At 45.2% G+C, this 15,533-nt stretch overlaps 1 protein-coding gene across 1 annotated transcript; it reads right to left on the bottom strand.

The window, feature by feature from the left end:
• Positions 1–576: 576 nt before the first annotated feature.
• On the bottom strand, positions 577–14,281 carry LOC149331267 (uncharacterized). Its single transcript, XM_089555443.1, has 6 exons — positions 14,084–14,281; positions 11,086–11,137; positions 10,181–10,266; positions 7,521–7,616; positions 2,629–2,679; positions 577–807 (listed from the first exon to the last, which is right to left on the bottom strand). The coding sequence occupies exons 1-6, from the start codon at positions 14,147–14,149 to the stop codon at positions 751–753; spliced, it is 408 nt and encodes a 135-aa protein (XP_089411569.1). The 5' UTR covers positions 14,150–14,281; the 3' UTR covers positions 577–750.
• Between the last annotated feature and the right edge of the window lie 1,252 nt (positions 14,282–15,533).

Here is a 15,533-nt window from a genome sequence, read left to right as displayed (position 1 = left end):
CCGCATAACCTGCCAATTCGGCAAGAAATCACGGCCAAGTTTTTTTCCTGAGATTGAATTAGTGGCGATAAAGCTCGTCAGGTGTATGAAACTTGCTGTAGTGTTTCGTTATTCGTTATGCACCAATGCGGCGTGGGTGTGGGACGCGTTTGTGGACGAGAAGTGGCATCCTAGACTTGTTTCCGCTACGACCGATGTACACGTATACGTGACTAGCCACCAGGGGGAGAGACCAATGGCAAAGCACCAAATTAAATGAAAAAGAGAATGAATCACTGCATAACAGGACCCCTTGATAGGACACGGAACAGAATTCTCATGTAGCCCAAAATTAGTCCCCCTATTGTTACCGTTGTAGGAACAAGCTTTGGAAGCTTATTGGAAGCTGTCCTGCGACGGCCTCAGATGTGAGGCTAGCAGTATGTTCAAATAAATAAATAAATTAGTCTGACGCAAATAGATAGCTTTTGCTCCCTGGGCGACCGTATTTTGCTGCTACCTACCAAAAAAACGCAATTTGGTACGCTGACTGCTGTGAATGAAAGGTGGTTGGGCAAACTGAATAATGGAACGGTGTCAAGGATAATATATTTGTTTATTATTAATAGCCATATCTGTACAAGAGGGAATTAACAAGAGTTAAGTGCTTCGGGCAGTAAGCAAGCTGCTGCTTTCAAAGTTGACTCGAAGGCAAAACCTCCATGACTTCAAACGATGCAGCCTGCTGTGGTCTTCCATAACTGTTGTTCTTCAGTGCTCCCGAACCAGCAGTTGGTGATAGAAGACTCCGCAGGATAAAAAGTATGACTGTAAAGGAGAAGAAAATGCAACAAAATTATTCTCGTATAATGTTGTTTTTTTCTTATTCCACTGTTACAAGATTGAATTCTCTTTCTCCGAATACTAGCTAAAGGCGTCGTTTTACTCTTCCCTGCAAATTCGGTTACATTGTAGTTATTTTCATTCCATTTTATTCAATTCTTATCGTCCCGCATACTAAATCAAAATATTTCTATGATAGCTGATGTGTGATGTCGTATAATTTAACTATAAAGAGCAAAATGATTGCACATTATCATCGAAAAGATGATATTCATTACGTTACTCCTACCTACACCTTCACGCCAAATTCAGCATTCGGCCGTCTTCTAAGGACTAGTCATCTCGTCATGCAAGGACTATGCAGAACATATATATAGAGAGCACCATAGACAGCTCCGCAGCACGCTGTTTAAAATGGAAGTGTTTAACACAAGGTTTCCTCTCAGCAGTTTCCCAACTCTTACCAAATTACAAGTACGTGTTGGGAAATTGGGCGATATTTCACTATCAAGGTCACTCGTCATCAAAACAAAAAGTAATTTTTGGACTTTGCGCCTAAAGCAAAACAGAACGCCTTTTCCGTTATAATATATTCTGCCCAAAATCTAGGAGACTAAAGCCTCCTGAGGCAGTGGTAGTCTTGTTTGTTTTTGTTTTTTCTTCTCACTAAGCATCACAGGCAGACCAATTGCCGACATCAGCAATCTAAGGCTTATCCACTCCTCCTACTTCTACCTAACGCATTCAATAACCCAACCGAGAGGCCCCATATTATGATTTTGAGACCCAAAGCTCTCTTACCGCGCAATTGTGTCACTATTAACTCAACAGCCAAATTCGCTTTTCCTTTCTCAAGGACCAGGAAGTGCCGTTATGGCTTGCTGCTAATGATTTTCTCAGCAAACTCCAGATGTAACGATTAATAGAATAGACACTCAGTCTCATCAGCGGGCACTCGATTCCATGCGCATACGAGGCTTAATTTGCTCCGCTCTGTGGCCACAACGCTGTGCTTAATAGCATTTGTAGAGCTCGGTTTGCCTACTTAGTGCGCGAATCAGCGAAAGATGTTATAGCCTTGGTTTAGCCATACAAAACTGAATTCTGCCGTGGAACCAGGTTGCGCATTCCACTGACTTCGCCATAACCTCTACATTTCACGGCAGCCGCCCTCTAGGTTCTTCCCGTGGCACCCACCTTCAGGGTGCGTATTCTTCCGCTCTTGCCATAACATCTCAAGCCACTAGACCCCCCACCACCTACAGCCCTCTCTCTTCCTTTCTTCCATAAAAGTGGAGAGGGGATTTCTCTTCCTCTACTTTGCCACCTGCCAACCACTGAGATTAATTCCCTTTTTAAATAAGGTTTGGTTTGGTTTTATGGGGTTTAACGTCCCAAAGCGACTGAGGCTATGAGAGACGCCGTAGTGGAGGGCTCCGGAAATTTCGACCTCCTGGGGTTCTTTAACGTGCACTGACATCGCACAGCACACGGGCCTCTAGAACTTCGCCTTCAAGAAATTCAGGCGCCGCGGCCGGGATCGAACCCGCGTCTTTCGGGTCAGCAGCCGAGCGCCGTAACCACTGAGCCACCGCGGCGGGGCCTTTTTAATATGGCCTTACGGGTGACGGTAGAATGCAAGGCTTTAGTGTATGGCCAAGACAAAGCTATAACAGCTTTCGTTGGAAAAGCAGTCTGCTCAGGCCGTCTTGCGTAATGCCTAGATTTTAGTGTCCCTTATTTAGACTGCTGAAATTTAGTGCAACGTGGAGAACTAAACCGTATGTTGGCCAAATATATACACACCTCGACAATCGCAAAGGCGAACATCAGCGATGAGCTGACCGGGTCCATCATCTGAAAATTAAAAAAAAAAAGTTATTTCTGACACGTCGAAATGGCTGTGCTTAAATAAAGAGAAATGTTCAACGCAGAGCTGCGCATACTAAACGATTGCGGATCACACGATTGTTACCCAGATTCCCAAATAGGTTTCCGTCCCCAAATTGGAACGGAGGATGGTCTTGCTACTTTGGCTACTGACGTGCTTCACCACTCTCCACAGAGTCACCTCGTTCGAACGGTGATCGCGACAGACATAACAAAGGCATATGATAACATCCTTCACTCTGCCATTCTTGCCTCCCTTCAAACTCTTGGTCTCCCTCACCGGTTTCTCCTATCCATTCACGCCTTTTTAACAAATCGAACCTTCAGTGTACGGGTCCACGGAAAGCCCTTTGGTAACTTCACTTCCAATAGAGCCGCCGCGGTGGCTCAGTGGCTATGGTGCTCGGCTGCTGGCCCGAAAGACGCGGGTTCGATCCCGGCCGCGGCGGCTGAATTTCTTTGGCGCAGAAATTCGAGGCCAATGTACTGTGCGATGTCAGTGCACGTTAAAGAACCCCAGGTGGCCGAAATTTCCGGAGCCCTCCACTACGGCGTCTCTCATAGCCTTAGTCGCTTTGGGGCGTTAAACCCCATAAACCAAACCTAAACCAAACTTCCAATAGAGGAGTGCCCCAGGGCTCCGTTCTCGCCCCCACATTATTCAATGTGGCTTTTATTCCTCTTGTTAGAGCCCTGGAGACCATCCCTTCTATCCGTGTGCTTGTGTACGCCGATGACATAACCTTGTGGTGCTGTCACCCAGATGCGTCTATCCATCAGTCGGCCCTCCAACATGCGCTAGATGTCTTGACATCTCGCCTCCCACCTCTGGGTCTAACCCTCTCGCCTACTAAGTCATGTTTCATTCGCATTGGAAACAAAGCCGGCTTACGGAAAGCTGCCCCTTTAAACTTTGCAGTAAATAGTTTTCCGATTCCTCAGGTAGAAACTGTTCGTATTCTTGGCCTCCTCCTTCATACCTCTGGGACTGGCACCCTTTTGGCTGACAGCCACACGTAAATCAGCTCACGCTACTATAGGTCTGATTCGTCGCATAGCTATGCGATTTGGTGGCGCACGTGCTCATACGGCACGCCAGCTTGTGCGCTCTATCCTTCAGCCACGGATAATATATCGGGCACAATTTCAACGTCTCACCCGCAGACAGTGGGACTCCCTTGAAGCTATCAATCGTGAGGCTATGCGCGCCATAACATTTTTGCCTCGTTTGACACCCATACCCGTGCTTCAGGAGTTCGCCCAACTTAATACTCTCAGTGAACTCATCGACCAGCGGGTGGCAAACAGAGCTCGCAAACAGTCTCTACAACTTCATCGTTTAAAGACGCTCCCCCCGTGGTCTTATTATCAGTTTACAGACAATCGCCCCACTGTTTCCCCATCGGTATCAGCCGCGCATCTGCCTGAAGGGTGCATACTGTACACCGATGCATCCCATACCGCAGAGCGGGGAGTTACTGCTGTGTATAGTCCCTCCCATCCGCATCTCAACTCTCGTGCGACGTACACCGCAGATACATGCACCCCCCCTGGCATTGGAACTTCAAGCCATTTACAATGCCATTGCTTCCCTTCCGCTCGTTCCCACATTCAATGCAGTTCATATTTATACAGACTCCCTCGCCGCCCTTAAACAGCTTAAGGCTGTTCGACGCACATTCCAGATTACACAATCAATTCACCTACTCTGCGCAAAATACCCATGTCCTGTACGCATACACTGGATTCGCGGTCATGCTCACGATCAACATAACATTCAAGCAGATGCTATGACTCACATTGACACATCAGACGACCCGCCACCTTCCATCCCCTCTTCCAGATCCGTCCCTGTCCCATGTCTCCGATTCACAAGCTCTGCGCCAGCGAACACGCGCTCTAATTCCTCCGTGTTCGCACCCTCTCCCCCGTAGTCTTACTCGGCAGGAGGAGGTATCAGTGCGCCGGATTCGGGCAGGGGCGGCCCTGACCCCATCTGTCCGTTATCGGTGGGGTGATAAATATCTGCCAGCAATTTACAGGTGCCCTCACTATGGCGCTGCACCGGACATTTGTGATGTGCGGCACCTGTAGTGGACTTGCCCAGCGACGGCCCCTATCAGAAAACGGCTCCTCAGGGAGGTCGGCCTGTGGTGGAACCGCGACGGGGACTATGTGAAGTGGACTATGGACAATCACTTCACCAGCAGCCTATGCGACTACCTCGTCGAAACTGGTCTACACTCCTTCTTTTAACTTTCCGTAACCTACATTCCACTCCCCCTTTTCTCAACTTATGCCTCATGGCAGACTTCTCGCATAAAAAAAAAATAAGCATTTTGGAATGGGAAAAATTTCATGAACGCCATTTATTTCTATATTCCAAGATTGCACTTAACTATCAATTCATCGGCAAATCTGCCATTCAAATGCTTGCATTTTTTTGCTTTTAACATTCTGCTTTCGTCATAAGCGTTCCCCATTGGTTTTTTTTATGGTAGTTTTAACAGCTCCATTCTAGCGTTGGAAAAACTTTGAAAGAAAGATTTTCCTCCACGTCTGAAGAATCGACTATTACATTCAATACATCGATAACAGTACTTTACAATTTTCCAATATTCAAAATTTTGCCAAAAAATGCTACACAACCTCCGCTATTTTTGTTACATTTGTCCCCGTGAAGAAGGAAAACTGCGAGCTTCAATGTTGTAACATTTGCATGCGTCGTATCCTGAAGTACTTTAGCTTCAAACATCCTGCATAGGCGAAACCTGTAAAGTATGTTCTATTCGGGCCAAAAGGTCAGTCCAGTTGGGCTGGAAAACCCTTGCCTGCGTACTTCCATCTCGTTTTTCTTTTTTCTTTTTTTCAGAAAGCTGCACTGGTAAACAGAGTACGGCGTCAGTGCTGGTCCTTTATAGTTACAGCGCGAAAGTCTTTCGCGCTGTAACAATGGAAGATCGTCGCCAACTCACCCAACAGCTTGTTTTATCAGCGCTGTTTAATATGTGCTCGAAGAAAGAAAGAAACTGAGCAAAATGACGAGGACGAGAGGCAAAAGAACGAACACAACAATGCGCCAGTGGTGTTATCTTCGTTCCTTTGCCTCTCGCCCTCGTCATTTTGCACAGTTTTTTTTCTTTCTTTGATCATGAACCAATTAGCGCGCACAAATTCTCTCTTAAATATTTATCCCTATTCGTTAATTCTGAACGAAACCCAGAAGCTGAGAACGACGGATTTATCAGACACGTTGGCACCTGTAAGAACTGTCCCTGGTAATTTAGATAGCATTACTTCATATTTGTTCTTTTAATGCGATGGCCCAATTCAACATGATCTGTTCGCAAAATCCGTCGGCAAAATCTGCCCGGAAAATGTGTCCACCGCAAATGGTACTGATTATAAAATAAAAATAAGAAAACAAAAGTAGGGTCTAGGTTGTCACCGAACCCTGTCCGCCGGCGTACGAGACAGGGACGCTGCCATTCCGCCACGACGCCTTTTTTTTGTCTTCATTGCATGTTTTGACAGATTACAACAGATCACAAGCATATGTTCTGTGCTGCACTCTCAAACATCAAGAGCGGTCATGTGTTTCACTCACGTGACAAAATCAAAGCTCCTTCAAGGAAAACAACTCTCCAATCAACTCGGGAACTTCATCTCCAAAACATAGCTCCTTGTACACTTCACGCAGCTTTAATTTCTCTTGAATTAATCGCGTACAGACCGCGCATCTTCATCGCAGTGTCGTACACTCATCCTGCTTCGTGTGCAGGCCAAGAAGGAAAATTACATGATATGTATAAAGATCCGGCTCAGCGTCCAGGAATCTTGTCCCATACGCCGTCAAGGGTAAGTCTTTCTTTATTGTCCGTCGGAGCACGTCCGAAAAGAACAGCGCCTCCCAGCAATCAATAAAGGCGCGTTCTATTGACTCTCGTTTGTGAAAGAACATGCACTCAGCTTCCCATGGTAATAACAATCCCTTCTCCGCCATCAATGTTTTAACCGGCAACGTGCCAGAGTGCAATTTCAAGAAAAATGTCTTCACACCTGCTGGCACCACCATTTTCCTTACTCTTTTTAAATATTTCCTCCTTGACCACCCCTGTACAAAGATCGGTACATTTGCTCGAGGAAGACAAAGTAAGGCAAATTTCTGAGCTTTTTTGTGTACGTGACAAAAGTATTCTAAACTGAAGCGACCATTCATAAGCCGGCGAGCAAAGACCACTACTTTGAAAAACCGACTTGCACTGTATCGCATCCCGTCGACAGTAGAAATAACAAATTGGCAAAGCTGAATAAAGCCTCACTTGTTAAAAGTCCGTAGGAAAGGGTTGCACTGATCCCGAAGAAACATTAATCTTGACGCCACTTGCCTCAGGTACAAGTGCCAAAAGTAAAGACCCCCTTTCCTCAAACGGCGAATCAATTTAGCAGACGCCACGAGGCTTCGACGGTCGAAGCTGAATAAACGCGCGTCTAGAGAATGCGTAGTTCTTAAAAACGTGTCTTCGAGATATGTACTGAGGCCTACATGAGTAATTATGAGCATCTTAATTATAGATGTCGCAATCAAGCGAGAACCGAATTTCCTCCGTTTCTGGTAAATTTTCTCCGTGCTTGGCGTGCAGTCGGTGCACCATCATGCGGCACCCACATAAAAAACTCTCCCGTTGCCATACACGGCGCTGGCCCAGCAGGTGGCGCAGGTGGCGGCCCGCACGCATCTTTCGCATTTCCGCACGTAAGGAGACTTTATAGTGCATCTGGTAATTTTTCCTGTTGATAGTACCTACCTTGGGGTTAATAGCAGCCCAGACGCCGGATCCGAGCAACCACAGTATGAAAGGAACCATGGCCAGGAGCCATGGAATCATAAGCCGGGAAATTTTCTGTAAACCATAAAAAGAGGTTAAATTGGAAAGCTGTTCGAACTGCAGTTTCGTTTGTTATAGCAGGTCCTCAGGTTCTGCTTTCGGCTTTTCGGACTGCCGGCGGCAGCGGAGGAGGCCGATAACGGGCGAGAGCAACGCTTAGGTGAAGCAAAGGTTTTTAGTTTGGTTTGGTTTGGTTTGCGGAGTATGGCATCCCAAAGTGACTCAGGCTTTTGCACGATAGGTTAACACGCGATGAATCTAAAGAGACAGACAGGGTGCCGGCTACGAAACAGGCAGCAGGGCAGATCCTGAAGGGCTCGATGGATGGCAGCGCTGCGGCTGTCTGGCCGAATCAAGGGAAAGTGTACATCTCTCACTTAGTCAAGTAATCACAACAACGAGACGCCTCCGGCACGTGACCTTTTTCTTATATTTCCGTGCAACAACCTTTTTCTGATATTTTCGTTTAATCGCCTGTTTTTGCCACAACCCTTGACAAGGTGCTAACACTTCCGATACCAGAATTTAGTTGTTCTCATCGATTTCACCTCAAGTCGAGCCAATCTGTTACCGTTGTGGCCTTTTACTGTTGTGTGAACTCACGCAGTACTGCAGTCATCGCACTACACTGCGCACGACCCCGGCTGACCAGCTAACTGAGCAACATAGTTACCAGGTTTACTCGTTGCTGTAGCTATCTCGGCTTGGACCAATCGTAAACTTATTTCAGGTCGCTCTCACTACAGGGTGGCTTTCAGTTCTACCTCAAGGCTATTACGTGCACATTTGGGTAATTTATTTATTAATTTATTTTCCACCTTAAGGGCGCCGTAGTAGGCACTGTACATGAGGATTTTCGGGAAAACACAGATCCGCTTCAAAAACGCACTCAGTGGAGCCTGCAAATGCGCACTGAATACAAAAAAAAACATTACTGACAAAATGTAGGGGCAATACTAATCTAAATAGCAAAATGTTGTATAACCAAGCAAACAGTAATAACTAACACAATTAATATAATTTGGCGGAAAGAGCAAAGAAAATTCACAGCCTGCGTGAAAAGTGTCTAGTCCACGCGGTTCGATGTCCAGCACTGTAGGAGGCCCCTTACAGCAGAGTAAAACAGGTAAATTCCTGGAGGGCGAAGAAAACTCGCTCTCAGCCCTGAGGTTCTCCGCAGCTTTAGGGATACAGTCAGTACCTCAGTAAAGTGCGGAGAAGTAAATCCTGTGGTTAAATACTTTTTGACAAAGGCTTTGGAAGCAATTTCTAAAGTCAGCAAAAGAAGTAAGACAGTTACTCTAGCAAGGAATGAAACGCGAACAACAAAACTGAAGCACGGAATGCGAAATGAGACCTTAGCCGGGGAAATGAACGCGGTTATTCAAGCTTATGAACGCAATTTTTTCATATATTATAAGATTTCACTATAACAGTCAGTATTATCCGCAGATCTTCTGTCTGCAGCCTTGCATTTTTCATTATTAACGCTTTGTTTTCGTCGTGACCGTTCCTCTTTGGTTTTCTAAGGCAATCTTAACTGCACGATGCAACCGATAGACGAAGCTTAAAAGAAAGGTTTAAAAGGAAGATTTTGCTACGCATCGCAAGAATGGACCACCACCGTCGATGTTTCCATAAGAGTGTACAGTCTTGGTCAAAGTAGTGGCAAGGCATGGTATGCCTTCGAGGCGTATATGAGGCACTTAGAGCATGCTCATGCTGCGAATTTCTAGTTGATTAGAACCCTGGTTCTTACCCGCAGTCCTTTGGATCTTCAGGGGCGCCGTAAGTGTTCGACTGCGCATTCGAAAGAAACCCAGCCGCCCCACTACTTTTCACAGACTCTACATCCATGTAGCACGTTACAGGACTTCCACCAGGAGCATTCGGAAAGTCAGTATTTCGACGCTATCGTTTACGCTACATGTTTAGTTGCTGTGCGAGCTTGACGGTACAGAAGGTTGCTCTTTGTGTCACTTTAGGACCTCAGCTTATTTCCACACTTATGTCCATGATGAGCTGGACGAACTTATGGAAGCGAAAGCATCACTACGGGACCTGGGACTTTCTTCGCGGTGTTTGCGGTTCTCACCTTCAAGCAATTTAGAGGTCAAACCACAGTAGAGCCATGGTGTGTTGCTATAGTGCTACACCAAGGTGGTCCATAAGGTCATAGGTCAAGGTCAAGTCAAGGTCAAACAAAAAATTGCTGATGCTTTATCTTTAGTTAAACCTGGTTTGTAAGCGAAAGCTTCATACCCCTGGCTACGCTAAGAGTGCTGCTTTTGGCTGAAGCAATGACGAGACTCATAATTTGGCTTAGGGAAATGAAGCTTTCGCTCACAAACCAGGTTTAACGAAAGATAAACCATCAGCAGTTTTGTTTTTATTTATTTCACCATACGCCCAACTTAAAGTATGTATGTCCGGGCTGCTTCAGCTTTGGTTTGCAACAGAGCACACTGACCACTCAATGAGTTCTGTGAAAAGGGTATGGTAGCTTGAAAAATACCAAGTGAAGAAGAAACGCACGTTAGCTTCATGCCAATAAAAACAAGAAACGCAAGAGGACTCACGTCCCCAACTCCTTTTACGAAGAGTAACGATACAATGAGCATCAAGGCTGCCATGCAGATCCATGTCAGGTGAAAATCTGAAAAGGCTAGAAAAATAAAGAGGATAAGTCCTCCACGATAGCAAAACAATGAAGAGTTGCGATTCTATACATAATGATAGGGGGCTCGAAACCAAACAAAAATCATCTTAAATGCACAACCCAGCTCGCGATACACAATGGTCGATAAAGGTTCTTGCCTGGCATAGTTTACAACAGCTTTGGCAATTGAGTGTGATTGTGGCGTGGTGTCTGTTCACTCTGAACAAAGGGGGGGGGGGGGGGGGGCTGTTGTTTAGAAGGCCTGAGATTATTACTGTTTAGTGGTAACACAAAATTCGTTTAACGAACAGCTCAGAACTTTTGACGTTACAAGTCTTAGTTATGAAAATGTAAAATTTTTTAATTTTGACTTTACAAGTCTTGATTCGGCCACGCATTAACGGGTGGTTACTCACTTTTACGCTCTACAGTGCTTATAAATTCTTGGTCTTGTTTAAGTAACTATAGGTTTCGCGGCCTTTCTTCACTCTTATCCTGCGACACATTGTTGTCGTTGTTGTTTTTGTTGCCGTTCTTTTCATTGTTGCTGTTGTTGTTTTTGCTGTTGTTGCACTCTTTTGGAGTGCCATATACCCACAGTGCGGGAATGGCCTGGGTGCCTTGTACAGTCAGTTGTGAAATATTGACTCATAGACGCTACACGTGTTAGGGGAAATTTCTTTTCAAACATAGATCTCATTTCGTTCATGTCCCTCCATACGAAATTTGCGGCCTCTAGAAGCTTGGTGTTGTTCACACCAACCAAATTTACGCGTTGCGCTTCTTTGTTTGCTTAATGTGAATAGACTGAGGAGATATACTTACAGGACTCGGCGTACGATGCTGAACCGGCCAGGATGATGAAAATACTTTGCAACTGTCGAAGTAAATAGGAGAGTAACAGTTGAAACTGTCGTCTATTAACTATTAACGCAGCATGCCTTAGTGCTCAAGCGGCGCATGAAAAGGCTGTGAAACCGAGAAACAAAAGCACAATTCGAGGCAGTACCAAGGGACATAACTGCTAATATTGCGTCCATTGAGGGTTATGATAAAAGGGGTGGTTGTAAAGATGCGATTGAATAAAACTGCGCAATTTAAACGTCAAAAACAGACATTGAGAAAGATACAAGGCTATTGAACGAAAAACATTGGATTTTATCGGGCAGATTAAAGCTGCTGACATGCTCCTCTTCGTTGGGGACAAGGTTTAGTGATAAAAAAAAGAGAAAGTGCAACATGAAATGGCCCTAAACAAAGCGTAAATATATTTCAAAAGAGGATACCAAGAGATATTGCAGTTCAAGTTTGTAGAGGCATTAGTTCTCTTTAATGGCATCCAGAGCAGTATTGTGCAACTGGTACGGTCCTGCGAATAGTCCTTTTTTCGAAACATAATAGAATACGAATAGTCCTGCTTCGGTAAAGAATCCGACACGAATGTTGAGTTAAAAACCGAATCAAATGTGAATCGAACAGCGGTAGAACCAAAAAGAATACGAATCAAAGAAGTGTGTAATTATTCGCTACCTGAGCGGATCTTTCGACAAAACGAGATAGAACGGAGCCCTAAGGGGGCGGGGTGGGTGCGCTATAATTCTAAAGGCGTAGCTGTGGAAAGACGCAACGCTGATCTCCCCTATAGGAGCACGGAATACCAAGTCGGTATACTAATTCAGTGATTGTTACGTACTACTCGTAGAAAAATTGCCTTTTGCTCATGAGGACGACGGCTAACGTAACAGAATCACATCTCCTCCCGCCGATATCTGGGATAAAGGAACGAATTTGCTGCCTGAACCTTACCGCATCGCCCTGCCGTTTTTGTAACAACCGTGGGCGAACATTACAGCGTGATTTATTCGAACTTCGAGCCTATCATTCGAAAGCTGTTCGAAAACTCATGGTCGTATTCGATCTGTTTCGAATAATTTGGAGCGAGCACTATTTCATTCGTTCAGCGTATCATATAGGAGGATATTTGATACACAATTCTAAAATTTCGAATATTCGCACACTCCTACAAACTGCGACTACCCTTGTTCAATTAGAAGAAAGGATGCAAGTGTGGCCAGCATTTACAACGACACGACTTCGCTACGTTTCGCTACCTGGAAGAGCAGGATATGCAGGATTCAGACAGTCGGGAGATGGCGACGAAAAGAGTTACATGCAAACTAAGCTCAAAGCTGCAACGTTGTTTAAGCAACCCGAAACAAGTACCTCGGGTCCTAAAAATGTCCGCGTGCAGAAATAGACACCCCACATTCAGTCGGAACTCGCTCCAGATTCGTTCCGCTTGCCGGCCCCTTAATTAAGACCCATCGGCATGCGAAATTTCAAGTCGAAGCGCGTAAGTAATTACTAAAATAAGAGTCCCGGTTTCGCAACCAACGTAATGAATTATACTCCACTTCATGCAAGGGGCGCAATGTTGTCAAATCCAGTGCTCTTGTTTGTGCTGCCTACATCCGCGATCGAAAATTAGTGCGTGTTTTGTGCTGAACGACAAATAATGACCACTTTGCCGGCAGGCTTGTTATGTGTCACGTTTGCCCTGAGCTTGATTAAAATCACTCTTAATGCTGACGACACGCTGCCGCGTTCTCGTGCGTTCGACCCCTCGGTCACAAAACAGGTGCGTAGTAACGCTCATCCGCTTTATTTTTCCATGCGGACTACTTCCGTACCTTGCACAGAGTTGCATCGAGTACAGAATACTCCAGCGATTCGGTTTATTCACTGGGTGCGCGTTCATATAACCTTACCACTATATTAAATCAGCTATGTCAACATACTTTTTAAAACAGCTCAAGAAATCTCATATCTATTTACAGCTTTCTTACATTCCATGATAATAGCGAGAAATAGTTCATTTCCTGCTTCAAGAATAAGGCTGAAGCGTTTAACCGGCGTTAAAATTGTAGTTTAAAATGCAAACGTCACGCAGTGAACTTTACCTACTCCATGTCTACAATCACAAGCGCGTCAAAAGTAACTGCGAGTACGTGCGTGATAAAAGTCAGTGATTCTTGGGAGTCAATGAAACTTTCACAAACAAGAAACCTTCAGAAGCTATTGAGTTGCACGGAATAACCGGAGTAAAGAACTCAATTCCCCTCGCTACTCGAAGCATAATCGCACTATTGTAGTTGACACCTTTTCCAAGTCGTGCGGCTGTGAAGAGGGCACGAGAGAAATAGGGAGTTTGATTCCTTCTCTGTTGTCGCGAACAACTTCACTACAACTCGACTTGCACAAGTAAAAATTCAGTCAACCACCGCAGCGACACTTTAACCGCTGAAGGATCACTGAATAGAAGACATGCAAGCTTTTTTTATCTAACTTCCGTATAACTACGTGCTTTAGCATAAAGGAAGCCGTAGTAATTAATGCTGATTTTAATGTATACAGACCCTATTATATATAGTATCGAAAGATAGCGTTCCAACCTGCAGCTTGGCCTTTCCTATCTTTAAAATTGAATCTATCAAAGAATAATTTCTTCATATTATTATTTAATCATACAAGCAGGTTCACGACAAATTGCTAATGAAATCAAAAGTTGTCCTGCAGAATATGCTTGCTGGTTATCGCTACATTCACCACGAAGCGTTAAGGACCCGCCTATATGACATTAGTCTTAAAGAACCTCATTCCATTTGAATTATTCGTTCATGCTGTAATTTGAGACACCGATAAACTTCGGTGATACTTCCATATAATAAAAGCTTTCACATCGGAGCACTGAATACAGAGAGACACACAACGTATGAGACGATATACATGTCGCGACAAACACGGATAACCAAAGCGCTCTCACCACGGACACCATTCCGATGAAAATGTTGCCGGTCCTGAGCTCAAAGTATCCCAGAAATTTCTTCATGGCTGGCTCCTCGCTTCGTCCTTCACGTAACCGTACAGCTTCTGATGCTGGTGAGGTTAATTTGGCTCTCAAGGCGCAGTAAACAACGCCTGGCGCGTTCCCGGCAATTCACAGGAGACGAATGCGTTCGCCGCCAACGTCGACATCCCGGAAGTGACGCGATCTCCGAAGCCGCTGTTATCACACGATGCGGCGCATGGAGTTTCCAACAGCCGGAAGAAAGGCCGCACAAACAAACTAGTGTATGAGGAAGATGTAGCATATGCGGATGCCTACTTGATAGCAGGCGGCGAAATGCCTCCTGTGACGTAGTAAATTGTTTTTCTCACCTTCCCAGAAGGCAGGCATCGACTGATCTGTTCTTCCTTCCCATATTTGCGCAATTGGTCATTCTCTACTTAACGTTCATAATGGCGGCGAGTCTTCATATACCACTACAACCACTAGTGGCGCAACGGTTAAGAGATGCGCCACTGCAATGGCAGGTGGCTGTTTCTATCACAGCTACGCATAGGGATTGTGCGACTTATGTTGCTCTTCCCGAGCAACCTCTCGCGCAGCTGGCACGACGCTTCTCCGAGCTTACCCGAGCTTCCTCTCATTGGCTGCAGATAGCGCGGCGCTCCTCCGAACTTACCCGGGTTACTTTGCAGACAGAAAGTGTCCACATATTCTGTCCACGCCACGCATGAGGAAAGTAACGCTTGCGCATTAAAAATGGGGCATAAATGACGTAATTAATGGGCGACTTAGTTTAATTATTTGGTGTCAGTTCCTTAACATCCCCAAGCTGCGCGTGGACTATGACAAATGCCATAGTGGGCATATCTCAGTAAACTTCAAAGAAGTAGGGCTCTTTAACGCGCGCTGGCATCACACTGCACAGTGCTGTCTTTTGCATTTCGGCTTCATTTAGGCGATGATCGCAGAAATGAGGCCGAAATGATAACCAGAAGTGGTGGACAAGAGTATTTTTGGACGAAAGCTAGTTCACGAACGCTCTTTTTTTTTCACATATCGTAAGATTCCACTATCACAATCAATATATCCGCAGATCTCCCCTCGGCGCGCTTGCATTTTATCGTAATGCGTAAGAGACTTCACTTCCACGCTACCTGACTACATTTTAACAAATTTATCTCCTCCACCTGACGCATGCGTTAATCTCACATTTTTACGAGGCAAAAATTCGGTCACTGACCAAGTCAAAAACAAAATGAACATGATGTTTCGGGTCCCGTACGGGACCCTTGTTCACCCGGAACATCATTTTAGTTTTGTGTTTTACTTGGTCAGTCACCCAATCTTTGCCTTATAATAATGTTTCGTCCTGGTCAGACGGTATTCCGTTTAACTTTAGTCTAAGTCTCACATTTATCCTTGC

Source organism: Amblyomma mixtum, chromosome 8, assembly GCF_055824585.1.
Source record: "Amblyomma mixtum isolate Tamu chromosome 8, ASM5582458v1, whole genome shotgun sequence".
Classification (NCBI taxonomy): Eukaryota; Metazoa; Arthropoda; class Arachnida; order Ixodida; family Ixodidae; genus Amblyomma; species Amblyomma mixtum.
The sequence above is the reverse complement of the archived record's forward strand: the minus strand, read 5'-3'. Positions and strand labels throughout refer to the sequence as shown.

What these genes read in the sequence shown, in the direction of transcription:
- LOC149331267 (XM_089555443.1), bottom strand. Translation starts at nt 14,149, where the DNA reads ATGAAGAAATTTCTGGGATACTTTGAGCTCAGGACCGGCAACATTTTC. An exon ending in AGCATCGTACGCCGAGTCCT is followed by an intron (nt 10,267 to 11,085) that starts GTAAGTATATCT and finishes TTATTTTTCTAG; the next exon opens with CCTTTTCAGATTTTCACCTG. An exon ending in GGGCTGCTATTAACCCCAAG is followed by an intron (nt 2,680 to 7,520) that starts GTAGGTACTATC and finishes TTTAATTTTCAG; the next exon opens with ATGATGGACCCGGTCAGCTC.